Source organism: Platalea leucorodia (assembly GCF_965183815.1).
Source record: "Platalea leucorodia genome assembly, chromosome: 22".
Lineage (NCBI taxonomy): Eukaryota > Metazoa > Chordata > Aves > Pelecaniformes > Threskiornithidae > Platalea > Platalea leucorodia.
This window is the reverse complement of record NC_138844.1, coordinates 1,231,729-1,252,030: the sequence shown is the minus strand read 5'-3', so window position 1 is coordinate 1,252,030 and position 20,302 is coordinate 1,231,729. Positions and strand designations below refer to the sequence as shown.

General features: G+C 52.1%; 1 protein-coding gene across 1 annotated transcript; it reads left to right on the top strand.

The window, feature by feature from the left end:
* Positions 1–529: 529 nt before the first annotated feature.
* LOC309599830 (feather keratin Cos2-3) lies at positions 530–835 on the top strand (the record flags this gene model as incomplete). Its single annotated transcript, XM_082331669.1, has 1 exon — positions 530–835. One exon carries the CDS (start codon positions 530–532, stop codon positions 833–835), a length of 306 nt encoding a protein of 101 aa, XP_082187795.1.
* Positions 836–20,302: the final 19,467 nt, after the last annotated feature.

Sequence of the window (20,302 nt, the reverse complement as noted above, 5' to 3'; positions counted from 1 at the left end):
TTTGTCACGAGCACCTTAGAAAATTGCCACTTCCGTAGAAGCTACGTGTGGGCCTGGGGCAGGTCCGGGCCACCATAAAAGCCAGCCCAGCTCCCCACTCTCTCATCCACTTCTCTTGCCTCTTTCTCCTTGGGAACCAGGTGAGTCTGAAGCCCTTTCCTTATGTCCTTTTCTGTTCATGCAGATGTGAGGTTCTCCATCCTGTGCTAGGTCATGGTGCTGCTTCTCATGAGGGGCTGAAGACAGGTGAAGGTTTGACTCAGGGAGTGTTTGGGACTTGCCTGAGAAGGCTCTTAATTGAAGAAGTGGGCAGCAGCCTCATTGGGCCAGGTGACACTTTGCAGCACCATGCCTGGATGAGGCCCAGAAACCCTTCTGCCTCACTGCTTAGTTTCTACCTCCTGGCTCAGCAGGTGCCTTTGACACACTTGCAGTGGGGTGATGAGCTCGTGGCAGACTGCTCCTCACATGTGCCTGTGCTCTGATTCCTCTCTGCCCTCTCTCCCAGGTGCACCTCCACCCTCCAGACATGTCCTGCTACGACCAGTGCCTGCCCTGCCGGCCCTGCGGCCCGACCCCGCTGGCCAACAGCTGCAATGAGCCCTGTGTCAGGCAGTGCCAGAACTCCACCGTCGTCATCGAGCCCTCCCCCGTGGTGGTGACCCTGCCCGGACCCATCCTCAGCTCCTTCCCGCAGAACACCGTTGTGGGATCCTCCACCTCTGCTGCCGTTGGCAGCATCCTCAGCTCTCAGGGAGTGCCCATCACCTCTGGCTGCTGTGACCTCTCCTGCATCACCAGCCGCTACTGTGGCAGCAGATGCCCCCCCTGCTAAAGCCACTGGTGACAGCCTGGATGAGGACGCCCAGGAATGCAGGCCTAGATTCTGGACTGAGGACAGAGCTCCTGGCCATCGATTTTGGAGAGGCTGAGCATGCAGTGCTGCCCTTCCAGAGGAGGTGCAGCTGGGGCTCTCTGAAAACATGGCCAAAGTCTAATTTCCTTGCCTTCCACTCTCTCCCGTCTCTTTCTTGTCTGCTTTTCTTCTGGGCTGTAAGACCCCCCCCAGAGCCAATGTGGGGGATCTGCTGACCCCTCTTCCTCCGTGGTGCAGGCAGATGGATGCCCTGTGGGATATCTCCTGTGGGCAATGGGCACAGACTTTCAACAGCTGCTAGTGCTCTCCCTGCTCTCATCCCCTCCTCTAGAAGTGATCTCATCTCCTTCTTCAGAGTCATTAAACTTTTCCGCATTTCAGCCTCTGCCTCCACGTAATCCTTCTTTGGTGTCATTGTCTCTAGTTGACAAGGAAGAAAAGCATTGTCTTGGGTGGGGGGAAGTAAGGTGGGGGCACAAGTGGACATTTCATCATTCCCAAAGGAAGGAGAGGGCGGGACACAGGACAAGGAGTCCCTTCCAGTCACTGTCTCTTGGAGCTAAAGAAGACATACTCAGTTCCTCCTAAGCCAGGGGCGATCAGGCCCTGCATTCTGGCATCAGGCCTTTGACACTGTCGCCCACAACATCCTTCTGTCTGAATTGAAGAGAGGTGGCTCTGATGGGTGGACTGTTTGGTGGATGAGGAATTGGTTGGATGGTTGCATCCATGTCCAGATGGAGACGAGTGATGAGTGGTATCCCTCAGGGGTCTGTATTGGGACCAGTACTGCTTGATATCTTCATCAATGACATAGAAAGCGGGATCGAGTGCACCCTCAGCAAGTTTGCGCACAACACCAAGCTGAGTGGTGCAGCTGACACGCCTGAGGGACAGGATGCCATCCAGAGGGACCTGGACAAGCTCGAGAAGTGGGCCCATGTGAACCTCATGAGGTTCAACACGGACAAGTGCAAGGTTCTGCACCTGGGCCGGGGCAACCCCTGGTATCAATACAGGTTGGGGGACAGAGGGATTGAGAGCAGCCTTGCAGAGAAGGACTTGAGGGTACTGGTGGATGAAAAGCTGGACACGAGCCAGCAATGTGTTCTTGCAGCCCAGAAAGCTGTTTCCCGGGCTGCATCCAAAGAAGTGTGGCCAGCAGGTTGAGGGAGGTGATTCTGCCCCTCTAGTCTTCTCTGGTGAGAACCCACCTGGAGTACTTGCATCCAGGTCTGGAGTCCTCAGCACAGGAAAGGCATGGAGCTGTTGGAGAGGGTCCAGAGGAGGGCCACAAAAATGATCAGAGGGATGGAACACCTTTCCTGTGAAGAAAGGCTGAAAGAGCTGGGGTTGCTCAGCCTGGAGAAGAGAAGGTTGCGAGGAGACCTTATTGTGGCCTTTCAGTACTTAAAGGGGACCTATAAAAAAAAAAAAAGGGACAAACTTTTTAGTAGGGCCTGTTGCGATAGGACAAGGGGTAATGGTTTTAAACTTAAAGAGAGTAGATTCAGTCTAGATATAAGGAACACGTTTTTCATGATGAGGTTGGTGAAACACTGGAACAGGTTACCCAGAGAGGTGGTAGATGCCCCATCCTTGGAAACATTCGAGGCCAGGCTGGATGGGGCTCTGAGCAACCTGATCTAGTTGTAGATGTCCCTGCCAATTGCAGGGGGGGATGACCTTCAGAAGTCCCTTCCATCCCAAAGCATTCTATGATTCTATGAAATCTTTCCGCATCACAGCCTCTGCCTCCACATATTCCTTTCATCGGTAGACATTGTCTCATATTGCCAAGGAAGAAAGGCATTACCTTGGCTGGCGGGGGATAAGGTGAAGGAACAAGCGAACACGGGGCAGTGGGCCCCTTCCAGTCACTGTCTCTTGGAGCTGAGGAAGACATATTCAAGCTCCTCCACAGCCAGCGGCCATCAGGCCCTGCCTTTTGGCATAGGAGCTGGGACTGGTCCCAGAACACCATTTTACTCCTAAGAAGATGACCAGGCCATCAGGGAGTGGCAAGTTCTCATGAGTTATTGCTCACCTTCCTGAGGACATCAGAGGAGATATCTAAACTCCAAAGGAGGACAGGTGGCCTCTGCCTGAGATTGAGCTGTTGGTACCACTCACTGTGGCTGCAGACCGGATGCCATCATTAGACTGGATCCAGATCCTCTCCCCTTCCTCATCGGTGAGGTGCAGAAGCAGGAAAAGCTGAGGATGCAGTATGAGCAAGGCTGAGGTCTCCCTAAAGGGGCTTAAGTCCAAGAAGCATCAGGAGAAGGGCAAAAGACAGTATCTGGGGAAGTGCAAAGGAGGGTCACAGAAGTAAAAAGCTGACCCAGGCAAGATGGGAGAAGTGTCTTGCCCCTACACAAGCAGAGCAGGGGAGGCAATTCCTTCCTGGTGATGTTCAAGGATCCTGAGCCTCCCACACTCTCCTCCACATAGCTCCTGAACTGTCAGCAAAATATTCCTGACAGCATATGCCCTGCTTGGCTGAGGCCTGTCCCTGTGCACAGAAGAGCTCCCCAAACAGTTCAGTGGAGCCTGATGTGTGCACACATGCGTTCCTGATCCTGCCAGGCTGAAAACACCAATGATGTCTGATGAACAGTTGTCCTTTGCAGACCTAAAAGGATTCAAAAGGAGGACTCCAAGTTCAGCCAGAGCTCAGGTTATCCCACACTTCTGAATTCAGCCTCCACAATCACCTGAGCAAAAATATAACTGCTGCAAGATGGATTTTCACCTGAATGCCCTCCCGTGGTCAGCCTGGACTGAGTAGAGTGGAGGAAACCGTCACAGGGCTTGTCAAATGGAAACCTTGGTTCATCCCTTGTGCTCCTTCCCACTTGGGGATTTCCACTTTCTTGGGGACTGAGGGATCCAGTTCTTGCCGAAGCTGTGTCAGCACTGCTGTCTTCTCAAGAAATGCCTACTCTGGAAAGGTCGACCCTGACGGGGTTTTGAGGAAAACCCGGAGAACACAATGAAGCTCTTTCTTTTTTTTTTTTTTTTTTCAGAGAAAAAAAGGAACTTTTTACAAGGGACTGACTGCAAGGCTCAGGTGAGTCTCTGACTGGTTCTTTCCAGCCCTTGGGGAGGTGCAGAGTGCACAGATGAGAATGGACAAGTGCTCTCTGCACAGCAAATACTCTCTTGTCCTAGGGTATACAGTGAAACCAGTTCCAGAGCAGGGGTTCTTTCATTACTTTCTCCTTCCTCTCAAGCCACTGACACTAGCCCCTTCTGGAAGAATATAATCGCCTGCAGATCTCTGAGTGCACTGAGGAAATAGTGCACAGACACATCCCCTTCCTCCCCTGGGTTGCTGCACAGCCAAAGAAACTCGCTGCACAGCCAAAGAAACTCCCTGCACCAGGGTGTCTTGTACAGCGCAGAGGTACAAGACACTGTCAGAGACCTCAACTTCCTCCAGCCGCAGGAGGCTGTATTTCTCTGTGGTGTTCAGCAATGTGGTGAGATGGCCGCTCTGCTTGGGGCCAGCTGATGCTTGCTACAAGACCAGGTGTGAGGCTTCGCCTTTCTTCTGCTGGTACCAGAACAAGCCATGCAAGTTAGAGACCTGGTAGGCACAGGTTGTTTGCAAGGCGTTTCTCTCCTCTACTGTGACTTGTCCTTCTTGCTGGGTGACAGTGGTCTGTCCCATGGTGCCTGGAAGAAAGCAAAGGTCAGCAACTGTGCAGGGAATGGCTCTGAGAGGCAAAACAAGAGGGGATGCAAAGTGTTGGAGGAGAAGGCTCCCTGGGCCTTGCTCTGCAGCCAGAGCTCCATGGATGGGAACAGCAAGGCGGTGGGTGTTTTTGGGCAGGAGGTCTGAGACCTCAGCTCAGCGTGAATCCCACAGCACAATAAGGTCAATTACCTCCCACAGGGATATCCCCAGAGAGAGCCAGGTCTTCCATGCTGACTCTCATGCTACCCAGAGTCTCCAGGGAACAGCCTGTAGCGCCTGGCTCTCCTGTGCTAGTTTCATCCTACTCCTCATTCCCTGTCCTCTCAGAAGTCTCGGAGGTCATGGGAGGGCGAAGGAAGCACTGGCATTGTGGACATGCAGGAGAAATGGCTAGCCAGGGCATGCTGCACGACATGTACCAGCCAGGAGAGACACTGGGACACCCTAACACTGTGAGTGGGACGGGAGAGCTTTCATGTCCCGGCATCAGCTTTCAAAAGGCCTGTGTGCCAGGAAAATATGTAGTTCGGAGATAGAAAAGAGCTTCTGCAATGATATGTCTGAGAAACACTGGGCCCAGACAGATCACAAGAGAAAGATGGAGAGAGGTGGACAGCTGGCAAGAGAAAAGGAAGGCAAGGGGTCTAAGACGACAAGGAGAGGAGGTGTTTCTTCTCGGTCTCATCTTTTCTTCTCCATCAGTAACAGCATCTTAGAACCATAGAATGTTCTGAGTTGGAAGGGACACACAAGGATCACCGATTCCAACTCCTGTCCCTGCATAGGATAACCCCAAAATTCACACAATATGTCTGAGGGCGTTGTCCAAATGCTGCTTGAATATTGTCAGGCTTGGCGCCATGACTACCTCTCTGGGGAGCCTGTTCCAGTTCTCCACCACCCTTGGGGTGAAGAACCTTTTCCTAATATCCAACCTAAGCCTCCCCTTGAGGTTTTTACTTTCTCTATCTTGAGAAAATAGGTCCAAATCCACCCATGTAATCCGATGCCCGTAAGTCAAGAGCAGCTCCCTGCAGAGATCTGTTGAGGGGTGAGGGTCTCGTGAGAAGAAGAGGAATCATGGTTCCAGTCAAAGCCAATGCTTCCCCAGTGGTTGCCTCAGGAAGGCAGCGAGGATGAGATACCCAAGGTGCACGCTGAGACCCATCCTTCTGCATGTGTGAGAGGGAGACTCAAAAACCCCACACGTCCCCACCAAGAGCCCCGAGAGAGCAGAGCTGCTGGAAATGACTCTGCAAGGGGAACAAAGAAAGAAATGGGGAGGAGAAAATGCTTGGTCTTAGCATGCCTGAAATGCCCTTGCTGTGGTCCTCCCTCCTCCAGCAGTGACACGTGTCGTTCCTGCAGCCAACACCTTCTGCCTTTCCAAGGTGAAGGGTATAAGGGGTAAATGCTTGCACGTGGTGACCAACCTCTCTGACACATCCTCCTGTGCAATATCTTGGGAGTCTCTCCTTCTCTGATGCCTCTTCTTCCTCTCTCACCAACCACCAGCCCTCGGTGCGGTTGGCCTCTCCAAGCTCCTGCACAGTGTCTAGCCCCAAACTCCTGTCAGCATACCCCCCAAACCCTGCAGACCCTAACTGTCCCTCTCAGCTCCCTCAGGCACAGTGGACGTTCTCCCTCTCTCCAAAGGAAGGTATCTCAGGAATCAATAAATGAAGCTACCTGCCACACTGCCCAGCCAATCTCATAAACCAGCTTCTGAAAGGCTCATTGGGGGAAAACCCCCAAACAACAAAAACAACAAACAGCCTTTCCACTTGACCATAACCTTTCCATTTTCAGTTTCCTCAAAACCAGTCCTCTCCTTACTTCTAGCCTTTAACAAACAAACCTGCCATACTGTTTTCACTCTTTCCATAGCATTATTGAGGTTGGCCAGGGCTGCGTCCAGTCAATTCTTGAAAACTTCCGAGGCCAGAGACTGCACAACATCTGTGGACAGTGCATTCCAGTACGTGAGAATTTTCAGGGTCCAAAAAAAGTGAAAGCGTTTCTTATATCTAAATAGACTTTCCTAGTGTCCTGGTTTTGGCTGGGATAGAGTTAATTTTCATCATAGAAGCTAGTATGAGGCTATGTTTTGCATTTGTGCGGAAAACAGTGTTGATAATACAAGGATGTTTCAGTTACTGCTGAGCAGTGCTTACACAAAGTCAAGGCCTTTTCTCCTCTCACACCATCCCACCAGCAAGGAGCTGGGGGTGCGCAAGAAGCTGGGAGGGGACACAGCTGGGAGAGCTGACCCCAACTGACCAAAGGGATATTCCATACCATATGATGTCTTGATCAGTATATAAATCTGGGGGGGGGAAGAAGAAGGAAGCGGTGGACGTTGTTAGGACCGATGGCGTTTGTCTTCCGAAGTAACCGTTACGCATGATGAAGCCCTGCTTTCCTGGAGATGGCTGAACACCTGCCTGCCGATGGGAAGTAGTGAATGAATTCCTTGTTTTGCTTTGCTTGTGCGCGTGGCTTTTGCTTTACCTATTACACTGTCTTTATCTCAATCCACAAGTTTTCTCACTTTTACCCTTCTGATTCTCTCCCCCATCCCACTGGGCAGGAGTGAGCAAGAGGCTGCACATGGTGCTTAATTGCCAGCTGGGGTTAAACCATGACACCCGCATTCCAAATTGTGTCCGTTGCCTCTAGTCCTACCATTGTGCACTTTGAGAAGAGCCTGGCTCCATCTCGTCCATGTCCTCAGAGCACATAGACACCCATAAGGTCTCCCTTGAGCCTTCTTCTCCTAAGGCCCTGTTCCTTCAGTCCCTCTTAGTGCATCATGCCCCTTGACTGCCTTGGTGGCTTCCACTAGACTCGCTCCCACATGTCAGTACCTTTCTTACATACCACAGGACCCCAGGCACGGTCTCATGAGCGAATCAATAGAGGAGAAGGATCACTTCCCTGGGTCTGCTGGCTGCACTTTTGCTAAGACATCGCAGAGTGCAGCTGGTCTGCCTTGCCCCGAGGGCACACTGCTGACTCCCCTTCAGCCACTGGCCACCAGGCATCCCCTGCCTTCCCAGCTCTCTCACCTATAACCTCTGCCTCCAACACGGTCCAAGCTACATCACAAGATGAAAGGTGCCTGTCCCCAGAGGAACTCGTTGCTCTTGCCTCAGGCCTTTGGAGAAAAGTCCTGTTTTCTTGTGTCCTACCTGGATGGTCACTTCTGGTGGGAACTGCAGCGCAGATTCCTTCTGCGTGTGATCTGTAGAGCCAGAAAGGTATTTCAGCTTTGCCTGCCTCCCTATCCATCTAGCCATCACTTCAGCAGCTTTCTCACTGGCCTCATTCTCCATCTCACTTTCTATAACCTCCCAAAGGCTGATCCATGTCTCTGAAGTGCAGGTTCAAGGTTCAGCCAATTCCTAGACGCAAGGCAAGAAAGGGATTTTCCCTCCTTGGGCTAATTTGGCCAGGGAATAAATAAATCACAGGAGCAATCACGTCTCCTGCCAAGAGCCATTCTCTCTGACAACAACCCCCAGTGGATGCTGAGGGAAGCATAGGAGCAAGACAAGCAGGTAGGATACTTCTGTTGAGTACCCACTCCTGTGTCCCAAGTCCCTGGGCCTGGACTTGCCTGAAAAAGTCATGCCCATACATGTCCCGAAAGTTTTTTCACTGCTGCACAGACTGGGGAGCCACAGACTGTGGCACAGATGACCTTCCCCTCTGTTTTATAGACAGGCTTCATCCAGCCCTTCAGATATGCACATGGAGAACCCCTGGCTGCCTGTGCTACCCTGAGCTCCAAGACACCATCACAGAGGCAAGCATGCAGTCTGGCCAGTTGGAAGCCCATTTGAGGAATGCCTGGAGAAGGGATCCTTTGCCAGTTCAAGGCAGGGGCTTCTGCCTTTGCAGAAACCGGGTTTCTCTCTCTGCTTCTGAAGCCCAAGAACATGGACTTCAAACAGTTGAGTGAGCTACTAGAGCCATACGGGCTTCCCTGGGGACCAGATGGACAGAGGCCTCTCCGCTCAGGGCCCTAAATGTGTCTTTACAAAGGGGATCCAAGCTGTCATCCTGTCTCCGGGACTCCTCCTGCACACCAAAAGGCTCTCCATTTGGTGTGCAGGGAAATCCTCTACAACAGCCTCATGGCCTGGAACCTATGCAGAAAACCTGAGGATTCCTGTCACCTCTACATCATTTTCTCTTGTCTGTGTTGAGCTCGAACTTCTGGCATTGTGGGATGGCCTCCAAGCACCGGAAGAGACCGCCTGGGGGCGGGGGGGGAGTGATGGAGGGGAGCCTGGGAGAAGCCCGATGCTGATTCCGATGCCGGTGCCTAGCCGTTGCCATTGTTCATGCCGATGCTAGTGACAGGTAGTGGGGGAAGCGCTCCGGGGTTCGTGGGCAGGTAGGCAGGGCCAGGTGGCTCCAGCAGGCAGAGTGGCAGCGCCCCCTGTCGGGGATGGCCAGGGCTGTCATAGAATCATGGAATCACAGAATCGTAGACTGGTTTGGTTTGGTTTAGTTTGGGAGGGACCTCGAAAGACCATCTAGTCCAACCCTCCCCCCCCCCCCCCCCCGCCATGGGCAGGGACATCTGTCGCTAGATCAGGTTGCTCAAAGCCCCATCCAACCTGACCTTGAGCACTTCTGATGATGGGACATCCACAACTTTTTTGGACAACCTGCTCCAGTGCATCACCACCCTAATCGTAAAATATTTCTTCCTTATGTCAAGCTAAATCTACTTTCTTTCAGTTTAAAACCATTACCCCTTGTCCTGTCACTACAGGCCTTACTAAAATGTCTCTCTCCATCTTTCTTTTAAGCCCACTTTAAGTATTATTACTTTGTCTTTTGAAGAGAGGGTATTTATCTTAAGGCAACTTCATCAGGCCAGCTTCCTTTCTGGCATCCCGGCCTCAGCCTTTGCAGCTGCAGGGTGTGTGGCTCACCACAGGCACACCACCCTTGGCTCCCATGTGAGCGTGTCAGGGCAGCACCTCTCCCTGCATTGAAGCTGGAACTGGTCCCAGACCGCCCTACGCTGATCACCAGGGATGGGCTGCATCTTGTCAGACTTTGGGAATTTTTTGACTTGTAAAGTGCAGAACACCTGAAGTTGCAGCAATAGAGATGGTCTCTAGCTTTGACTTTCTCTTTCATGCACAGACTTTGCAGGCTGAAATTCCAAACAAGACCCTGTGGCTTGGACCCCAGTACACCTTCTCTCTTTCCTGCAATGAGAACACAATCGATTGAAGTACTTCTGGCCAATCCCCAAAAGCCCCAAAGCCCTCTGCTGTCACTAAATCCACCATGGATGGCTGGTGCCTCCTTTACCTTCTTAGCACTGGGCTTTCAAGGACTTGTGGAAAGTTGTCAGGGGCAGAGAGGTGGCCGGTGGAGTCCTGGTTGTCAGCGTGTGGGGAGAGCCTGTGCTTCCTCATGTGCATATGCATCTGGCTGTGCCTTTGGGCGTATTCGTGCCTGCGTGCTTGCATTTGTTTGTTCATTTGCAATTGCACATGTGAGAGTGAGTGTCTGCCGGGGTGTTCGGGAACAAGTGCATTTCTGTATGCGTGTGCGCGTGAGTGCTCGTAGTAGCCACTACAGTCTCGTATCCTATTTCCTGCATGAAAATCCAGATGGCTTGATAAAACTGTACAACTGGAAGAACAGAAATCCCCACAGCACTGTCCTCCACGAAAAGGGAATTGTGGCTCATGAAGCATATCTCAGAACAAGTGAAAGAGCCTCCACACGAGGATGTCTTTGGAATCTGAATTGGTCCCACAGGGCTGAAAAGACATATCTGCTGAAGGGAGGCTCTTTCAGCCCAAACTCACTGCCCTGGAAGGGAGGACCTCACGGAACGATCTTTGTTCTCAGCAAAATTCATGGAATCGTAGATTCATAGAAGCATACGCTGCTTTGGGGTGGAAGGGACCTTGAAAGATCATCTTGTCCAACCCACCTGCCATGGGCAGGGACATCGGTCACTGCACCACGATGCTCAAAGCTCCATCCACCCTCTTCTTGAACACTTCTAATGATGAGGCATCCACAACTTCTCTGGGAAACATTTTCCAGTGTCTCACCACCCTCATTCTATAAAATGTCTTGCTTATATCTCATCTAAATCTACCCTGCTTTAGTTTAAAACCATTGTCCCTTGTCCTGCCACTACAGGCCCTGGTAAAAAGTCTCTCTCCATCTTTCTTAGAAGCCCCATATACATACTGCAAGGCCGCAAGAAGGTCTCTGCAGGGCCTTCTTTTCTCCAGGCTAAACAGCGCCAACTCTCTCAGCCTTCCTTCATCGGAGAGGTGTTCCAATCCTCTGACCACTTCATGGCCCTCCTCTGGACTCAGTCTAATGGACTCTGCAGACTCTTCCCACAGTCAGAGAAGAGACATCAGCTCACACACAGGACTTATCCCATCCCAAAGCAGATGTGCACATTAATGGGACAAATCATCTTTCTGGAGACACTGATCCTGCAAGTGACCATTTGTGGCCTTTGAGCTCCCCAGCTAGCATAAGCTTACAGCAGGGCCTGCGTAGCTGCTCACGTGTGCATGGCTTCATCATGCCATCAGAAGTGAACCCACAGGCTGTCCTACCATAAACCCCATATCCCTGTCCAGGCTGCTCTAGGAGAGATGGAGAGCAGGGAGAGGACTTCTGTGCCAGCAAATGAGCTCAACCTGGGCACATTACTCTCAGCAGCTGCATCTCCCCCTCACACCAGGTGCAGATCAGTTTTCTCTCAACCACACTGAACTCTTGGACACAGGAGTTGCAGACGATGACTCTCTCAATTCCAAAACATGTGCGGTAGCCGTGGACAGTGCAGACCGCCTCTCTTGGGGTGTGAGTCTTCTCAACTAACTCTCGATGCCTAGAGGTCGAGATGGGTGTGCCTGTGTTGTTTAAGCTAGCTGTCTAGTTTATCTTGAGGGTCAACAGAAGAAAAATAGGTGCTTCTGAGGTATGGATTGCCTCATTTGTGTGAGGCAGCACCTTTTGAACAGGCTGAACTGAGGCTTGACGGCACCTATCTCTCTCTGCTGACGATCAATGGAGCAAAGATGAGTAGGTCACCTGGAGACACAGCTGCTCTGGAGGCAGAGGAGATCAATTTCCCCCTACTCAAGTCTTGTCTGACTTTGCACTTAGATCTTTACTTAGATCTTCACTTCAATGAAGACTGAAGACATAGGCCTTAACTGCAGTTAGAGGCTCAGAAATGAGGTAGGTGAATCCCTTACCTTACTCTCTCTGTAGCCTTGTGTCCATGCTTGCCTTTAGTTCTCTCCCACCCTGGAGGTTTCAAGACCATGTCAGTATCCAGCACCGAATACTTGACACTTCCAGTCTCTTGGGACGTGGCTCTTTCAGACATCCTCCGCATGTCAGCAAATGGCTACACAAGAGAGCACTGGGTTCCTGACAAGGTCCACATACCACAGCTGCAGGCAGGAGGCAAACACCCAGCCTGACAGCCACTTGAGAGAATTGCATTGCTGTTCTTTAATTGGCCTGTGTGAAGAGAGAGCATTAGCTGCCTGCGACAATCCCATGAAATCCCCCAGAGATCAAACTCCCTGTGGCACACAGAGGGGAATCAGAAAACCGTCTCCTCGGCGTGGCCAGTTTGAACTTCAGTGTGTTAATGACGTGGGTGTGGGGATGATTTCCTGCTAATGATGCTGGTGACTCTCTGATGTACGCTCTCACTATATGGAGCTAAACTGCAGAGACTTTACACTGTGTGTGCACACAAAGCTCCCCTTTGTGGAAGTACAGCGGTGGCCGTGAGGGGGAAAGAAAATCGGGAGCACAAGCTGTCAATACCTACCAGGTGGATGGAGAGGAAACAGGGTCAGGCAATTGTGTACAGCTTGAAGTGAGTTGGCAAGGTGAGAGCTGCTCGTCCACGCTTCTCCTGACATCACTGCATCCAGAGTCCCTCCAATAAATCAGCCTCTTCCCAATGTTCTCCCTCAGCCAAGGGGACCATGGCTTCATCTGGAGGATGGTGCATGAAGAGATGTCATTTGGACCAGTTCCATTGGCTGAGCTGTGAGTGAAGCCTGCCCAAGACACAAAGCATAGACTTGCAATGCCTTGCATGGTTAAGGAGAGATGGATTTAGGGGGATTTCTCTGCTCTTTAGCCACATGAGATTTCTGGTATGGAAATTCCTAAGGAGGAAGAAAGGAGAGAAAGGGTTCATTCAGACGGTGGTCCAGCTCTCTCTGTCTCCTGTCTTAGACACCCACCTGAGGATGAGATCCATTCTCCTCTAGAGAACTGATCAAGAATCCTCCCTTGTCTGCAGGGAGAGCATAGATTATACCCTGCATTTTGCCTGGCTTCTCAGCAGAGCTGCCTTGGAGGGGATTTTTGCCTTCAAGCACTGAGGCATGGATATCTCTGCCCAAGTTGAGATGTCTGACTTATCCATCTGAGCTTCTCACTAGACTCCTGCCTTAGACCTCAGAGACAACCTGGAACTTCTAGAGGGCTTTTAGCCATGTACATACGGGAAGATGAGCCATGTCTCCCCCGTGCCTTTTCTCTGTCCATTGAGAAAGAAGGAGGGTAAGCTGAGGAGCTGAGATAGGAGTATTTCATTGTGGGTCTTTCAACTTGGTCAGCAGAAATCCTTCCCCTCACTCTGAGATGGCAAGATTTTAAAGAGGTGAACCCTAGCCCTAGGAGCTATGCTGAGAAGCAGACGTCAGTGGAGGGAATGGAGGTATTTCCCAAAGCTTCCTGTGCTGGGACTTGGAAGAAAGCAAATATACAAGACCATGAGTCCTTGAGCAATGACTGTCAGACTAGCCTGCTGCCCTGTGCCACTGCCATTTCAGTCAGAAGCTCTTGTGTTGAACTGACCTAGAAGAGGTAAGAAAATCTCTTCCAGTGCCACGTTATCATGACAGTTTTCCAATCCCTCAGTCTCATGTGCTGAAATCACAACTCCATGCCTCCTGCCCTGAAGCGTGCACGTATGTTATTCCCTTCCTCACTGCAACAGCCTTTCACGTAGCTGGAGACCCTCACACTTCAATGCGATTGGCCAAGTCCCCAAACTGCAGAGCTGTGAAATGCTGGCTGGGGAGCAAGTCTCTCTTTACACTCATTGGGAGGACATCAGCCCTTCCAAAGGGCACTTGCTTTTCCCCTTCCCATTGTCAATTCAGAACAGATGTTCTGAATCACGTTCTCCAAGCTCTTCTCTCTGCACACTGACAGTGAAGGGAGCCCACGTGACCACTTCCTAAGGAGGAGGCATCAACATGGCTGATACACTGTTATGAGCAGTGTGGGATTGATGTCAGCTGAGTGTAGAGCTCTCCAAGTGAGATGACTGAGTCCAGACTGAACGTCTACTCCTCCCTTCTGGAAGCAGTGGTGCTTCTGGAGCTCATTCACCAACCTCCTGCGTCCACCTGTGCTGGCCACTTGGCTCTTAGACCTGCAGGCAGGCCCAGGCACCAGTGCCCAAGGACAGGCTGATGCCCACCCTTGTCACCTGGCAAAACCATAAGAGCAGTTGTGCCTCCTGCCCAAGCTTTGTTCTCCAGCTGTGGCCATCAGTGGAGGCAGAGGGAAAGGGAACAAGCAGACAAGCTGATAGGTCACTTGCCCTGAGTACTCACTCCAGTGTCCCAGCTCTTTTAAGCAGAAGGCAATTACAAGGCTGGCTTGCCTTGTTTAGGGTGCAGCCACCAAGTCAGCTTTCTTGGACTCTTTTCATCATCAAAGACCCTGGATGTTAGGCGCAGCTGTAAAAGTCACGCTGGCACCTACAGAGATTGGTAGCATTCTCCCCAATACATCTAGAAGAGACGCTCCTCCTATATGCTGCATCGCTCCGTTCCCTGGCATCTTTCCCTCTTTCAGGCTTCATCTCTATTAGCAGGACATGCAGGAATGCTCAGTACTCAGGGAAATGAGGCCTCGGTGGGTGGAGTGGCGGCGCCCCTGTGTGGGCTCAGCCGGGGCTGTCCCCTCGCACCTGTTGCACACGCCCAGCTCTGCCTGCGGTGGTTTCTGCTCCTCTCCCTGTGTATCCTAGCACGCAGTAACACACCACCACTTCCCCATGTGAGTGTCAGGCAAGCCATAGGGCACTGGAACAGTGGTCTGCCACCACCAGCAGTCACTCCAGTGTTTCCAGCAGCAGTCTGGAACCTTTTAGACTGCTCACAAAGAATGCAGGGCCTCAGCCAGGGAGCAGATGGTAGGCATGGATGAACTCAGTGGACTGTATGTTGGGGTGTGAGCAGGTGATTCTGATACTGGTGCCCACGGTGGTCTCTGGTGATGGCTTCTTCTGCACCTGGGGTCCACCAGGAGCCAGTGCAGGGAAAGGAGAGGAAAATGCCAAAAATCACCAAATATCACTCAGCTCTGATGGCTTGTTTCCCAGAGAAATGGTCAGAAACAGTGGCAGTGAGATAGAGCTGGACAGGAACGGATGGGGACGCGTGCCCACAGGGACAGGGATAGAGCATGATCCTGGTGTCATTTTGTGGAGCGACGGGGAAATGGCTGGGATGGGATTTGAAATTGTTGCATGGGGAGATGACATGAGTGTCCGATGCATGGATGGCCGGATGGATGACGAGAGGAAGAGTAGAGAGGAGAGCTGCGAGTACAGTGTAGGAGAGGGTGCTGAATTCAGAACAAGAATGAATGCTGAATGCACAAGGGGATGCAGGGCTATGCGGAATAATGGAAAGGTGCAGGAAAGCAAACTTGCGCCTACAGGTATGAAGAAAGCCGAGGGAAAGATGAGAGAGGGCTCTCAGTAGGAAGAGAGGTTAGAGATGGTAGGTGCATGGAGACATGGGTCAAAAGACGGGTGGGTGGGTGGGTGGACGCGTGGATGAAGAAAGAGAGGACCACTGGCAGGGAAAGTGGGTGTTACAGTGAAGGACAGAGGCCTGAATGCAGGGAACTACCTTCTGAACGCACAATGGAAACAGTAGGTATATTGAAAGGCAGCTGTACATGTAAGCAAGCTCATACCAATAGAGTGGCTGGAGACAATGCAAGAATACTGAGCGGGGACTCAGTCCCCACTTTCAGAGTTGGGAAATGGGGAAGTGAGACGGCAGACAGGCAGGGAGGGTGAGAGGTGCCTTGAAGAATGAGCACAGCCCTGGCCACCCACAGCTGATGCCCGCCCTGCACACGCAGTGGCACCGCGGCCAGCCCCACCAGACCTGCACATCCCACCCTCTGCCATCCACCTCTCACTGCCCATTGCCAGCGCGGGCTGTCTAATATGGCTCCAGCACCTACTCTCCGCTGCTATCGCCCACTGCCACCAGCTCTGCCCTGGGGCTGCGCCACGTGTCGGCACCGCTCTTCTCTGTCTCCTCTGAACAAGTAGTTGTAGCAAGCAAGAAGGTCTCCTCTGAGCCATCTCTTCTCCAAGATGAGCGGGCCCAGTTCTCTCAGCCTTTCCTTGCATGTCATGTTTGCCAGCCCCCTAATCAACTTGGTGGCCTTTTTTGGACTCACTTCAGTATGTCAATATCCTTCGTGGACTGGGGAGCCCCAACCTGGAAGCAGTACTCTACGTGTGGTCTCACATGGGACAGAGGGGCAACGTCACTTTCCTTGACCTGCTAGCAACACTTTTACTAGCTCAGCTCAGGATACTTTTAGCCGCCTTTGCTACAAGGGCACGCTGTGGTCTCATGTTCAGCTGTGTGTCTTCTAAAAACCACATATCTTTTTCCGTGGACCTGCTTCCTAGGCAGCCAGCCCCCAGCCTGCATGACTGCATGGGCTGGTTTCTCCCCCAGACTCAAAACCTTGCCTTGCTCTTTTTGACCCTCATGACATTCCGGTCAGCCCCTTCCTCCATGGTCACAAGTCTCCGAGCCTGGTAATCCAGCCAATCTTCCACCCACCTTATCATCCTCTAACTGAACCCATTCATCTGCAAATTTGTCATAAAGGAAGTACAGGAGAGGCTGTCAAAGGTGTTACGAAACTCTAGGTACGCACATTGCCTACCCTTCCCTTGTCCACAGTGCCCATCACCTCCGAGAAAGCAATGAGGTTGGCCCTTGTCTACACTAGAGCCTCAGCTCAGAAACAACAGCACCATGTAGAGGGAAATCTGCCCTGGCTGAGCTCTCCCAGCAGAACTCCCTGGCAGTGGTCACACCAAGGTCACTAAAGGGAAGGGGGAAACTGTTGTCTGCACTCGCTCCAAGTGGGACTTGAGCCCAGGCGGGCAAACATTGAGGCAGGGAGATGGGTTCAGGAACTCTTCACACTGTGCACTGCCCTTGTTGGAAAGAGGGTCCCTTCTGCACACCCCTGTGCAATAGCAGCAGGGTTTGTCGGTTGTGGCCTCAAATCCAATGTCCTTTCCCTCCCAGGGGCAGTTGCTGCCATCCAACCTGTCCTTGAACACTTCCAATGATACGGCATCCATAACTTCTCTGGGCACCCTGTTGATATCTCACCACTCTCAAAGTAAAGAATTTCTTTCTAATATCTAATCTAAATCTACCCTCTTTCAGTTTAAAACTGTTACCCCTCATCCTATCAATACACTCCCTGATACAGAATCCCTCCTTGTCTTTCCTGTAGGTCCCCTTTAAGTACTGGAAGGCAACTATAAGGTCTTGCGGACCCTTCTTTCTCTCTTCTCTTCTCTTCTCTTCTCTTCTCTTCTCTTCTCTTCTCTTCTCTTCTCTTCTCTTCTCTTCTCTTCTCTTCTCTTCTCTTCTCTTCTCTTCTCTTCTCTTCTCTTCTCTTCTCTTCTCTTCTCTCTTCTCTTCTCTTCTCTTCTCTTCTCTTCTCTTCTCTTCTCTTCTCTTTTCTCTCTTCTCTTCTCTTCTCTTCTCTTCTCTTCTCTTCTCTTCTCTTCTCTTCTCTTCTCTTCTCTTCTCTTCTCTTCCTCTTCTCTAGGCTAAACAATCCCAACTCCCTCAGCTTGTCCTCACAGGGGAGGTGCTCCAGCTTCCTAATCATCTTTGTGGTTCTCCTCTGGACCTGCTCGAGCAGGTCCATGTCTGTCTTATGCTGGGGGCCCCAGAGCTGAACACAGTACTCCAGGTGGGGTCTCACGAGAGCAGAGCAGCGGGACGGAATCACCTCCCTTCACATGCTGCCCATGCTTCTTTTGATGGGCTTTCTGGGCTGCAAGCACACATTGCCAGCTCATACTCAGTTTTTCATCCACCAATACCCCCAAGCCCTTCTCCGCAGGCTGCTTTCAATCCACTCGTCAGCCAGGCTGTATCCATGTTTGGGATTGCACCGACCCACGTTCAGGACCTTGCGTTTGGGCTTGTTGAACTTCATGATGTTCGCATGGTCCCACCTCTCTAGACTGTCAAGGTCAAGGTTCTAGGAAAACAACCAGCTGTGGCCTCTGCTGAGGACAGCCAGGGACAACTGTGGCAGGGCTGCAGCGTTATGGGGAAGGACAAGACCCCAGGCATGTCCATGGCATTGCTCGTGTACTCACAGACTGCACAGAGCGCGGACGAGTCAAAACAGACCAGAAATTTTTCCTGAGGGCAGTGTCAGGCAGGATGGGGTCAAAACCTAGGAGCACAATGCGCGCACCTGGAAAGACAACAGCAAGCAACCATTGGGACGGGAAAGAGAAGGACAGGGACCTTCCACATGCACAGGAGAAGCTGGATGTCCAGCTGAGAATTGCTGCAGCTTCTGCCGGAGAAAGACACTTGAAGCAGCCCCACCAGAGTGACCCAGGCTGATGTCATTTGCCTGCCCTGAACCCGTCCAGCACTTGAGCTGAGTCTTCTGCCAGCACTGCTGCATTCCTGCCCTAGAAATCCTGGAGCCTTTCCTCCCAGTGCTCAGAGGAAGCCTTCATTGGGGAATGGGCATGGCCCAAATCTGGAAATGAAAAGGCAGCAGTGCTGGAAACCAAAGCACGGCCCATATCATTAGCTGCGACGGTCTGCATTGAAGATGAGCTTGTCAGAAAATTGTTACCTCCGCAAAGGGTGCCTCTGGTCCTGCAGCAATGAAGGGCAGGTATAAAAGCCAGCCCAACTCTCTGCTCTCTCATCCACTTCTCCTGCCTCCTTCTCCTTGGGAACTAGGTGAGTCTGAAACACCTTCATCCTCCTCTTCCAAAGTGAGACGGACATCTCAGTTTGATGTTGGCTCTGTCCTGTGCTGGGGCTTGGAGTGCCTTGTCATGACAGAGGGAAGCAGGGAGAAGGTCAGCTTAGAGAGAGGTTGGGACATGGATGTGGTGGCTTTTGGCTTACGCACCAGGAGAGAAGTTCCTTGGGTCAGGCTTCTGTTTTTAGGGCCCTGGCTGGCTGAGGCAATGAAGACTCTGGCTCGTGGCACAGCTCCCAGCTCCCTATTCTGTAGTGGCCTTGGTTCCTTTGTGATGGTGTAACCAGGCTGCTCCTCAGCCACCCTTGTGCTATGCTTCCTCCATGCTCTCTCTCCCAGGTGCACCTGCAACCCAGGGACATGTCCTGCTACAACCAGTGCCTGCCCTGCCGGCCCTGCGGCCCGACCCCGCTGGCCAACAGCTGCAATGAGCCCTGTGTCAGGCAGTGCCAGAACTCCACCGTCGTCATTGAGCCCTCCACTGTGGTGGTGACCCTGCCTGGCCCCATCCTCAGCTCCTTCCCACAGAACACCGTTGTGGGATCCTCCACCTCCGCTGCTGTTGGCAGCATCCTCAGCTGTGATGGAGTGCCCATCACCTCTGGCTGCTGTGACCTCTCCTGCATCAGCAGCCGCTATAGTGGCAGAAGGTGCCTCCCCTGACAGAGATGCTGAGAAAGTCCCAGGGAGACACCTTGAGGAACTCAGAGCATGGTGCTGGGCAGAGGGCCATCGATTTTTGGATGTTGTTTTCAGGATAGCTGAATGGTTTTGCCTTTCTTTCCCTTTTCCTTGTTTGCCTTGGTTCACCTGGGCCCCAATGTCCCCCCAAGGCCAGCCTGGTGGGGACCATCTGTCTCCTTTCCCCCTTTTTGGGACAGGCAGACAAACGTCATCCAGGAACGTCTCCACAGCCAAGGACTGCAGACTCTCTCCTGCCCCCAGGGCTCCATGCACTGCTGACCTCCACTTGGAGTGACTTTGTTTCCCCCTTTTGGCTCATTAAAGTTCTGCTGCATTCAAGCCTGGCCTCCATGTGCTCCTTCCCTCTCTGGACATTCCTCAGTGCCAAAGGAGAAAGGTGTTGCTCTAGAGTGGAAGGGAGTGAGGGCACAAGGCGACCCTTCTCCATTCACAGAGGCATGGGAGGTTTTCACACCCTGCAGAGGCTCCTCTTTTGGGCACCATCCCTTGGAGCTGAGGAAGACATCCCTGGCTGCTCTGCTGCGAGTGAGCATCAGTGCTGTGCCTGTCCACAAATGCCCAGAAAGGCAAGAGGCGCTGAAGGGTCAGGAGCCCCATGAGGTCTTGAGGTAGGACATTCCTCTTACTATGGCTGCAGCTGAACTGGGGTGGGGGTGGGGCGGGTGTGGAGCTCTGGAATGTGATTTGCTTTGCAGAACAGCAGGAGTCATAACACAGGGAACAGCCCTTGACATGGCCCATAACTGCTACTCCACCTTCCTCTCCTCTCCACCATCCAGTCTAGGGGCCATGGCCAACAGCCATGGGCAGGAGTAGGAGAGACATGCTATTACAAGGAGTAGCTGCTGAATGTGTCGAGGCTGGAAATTGGAGCT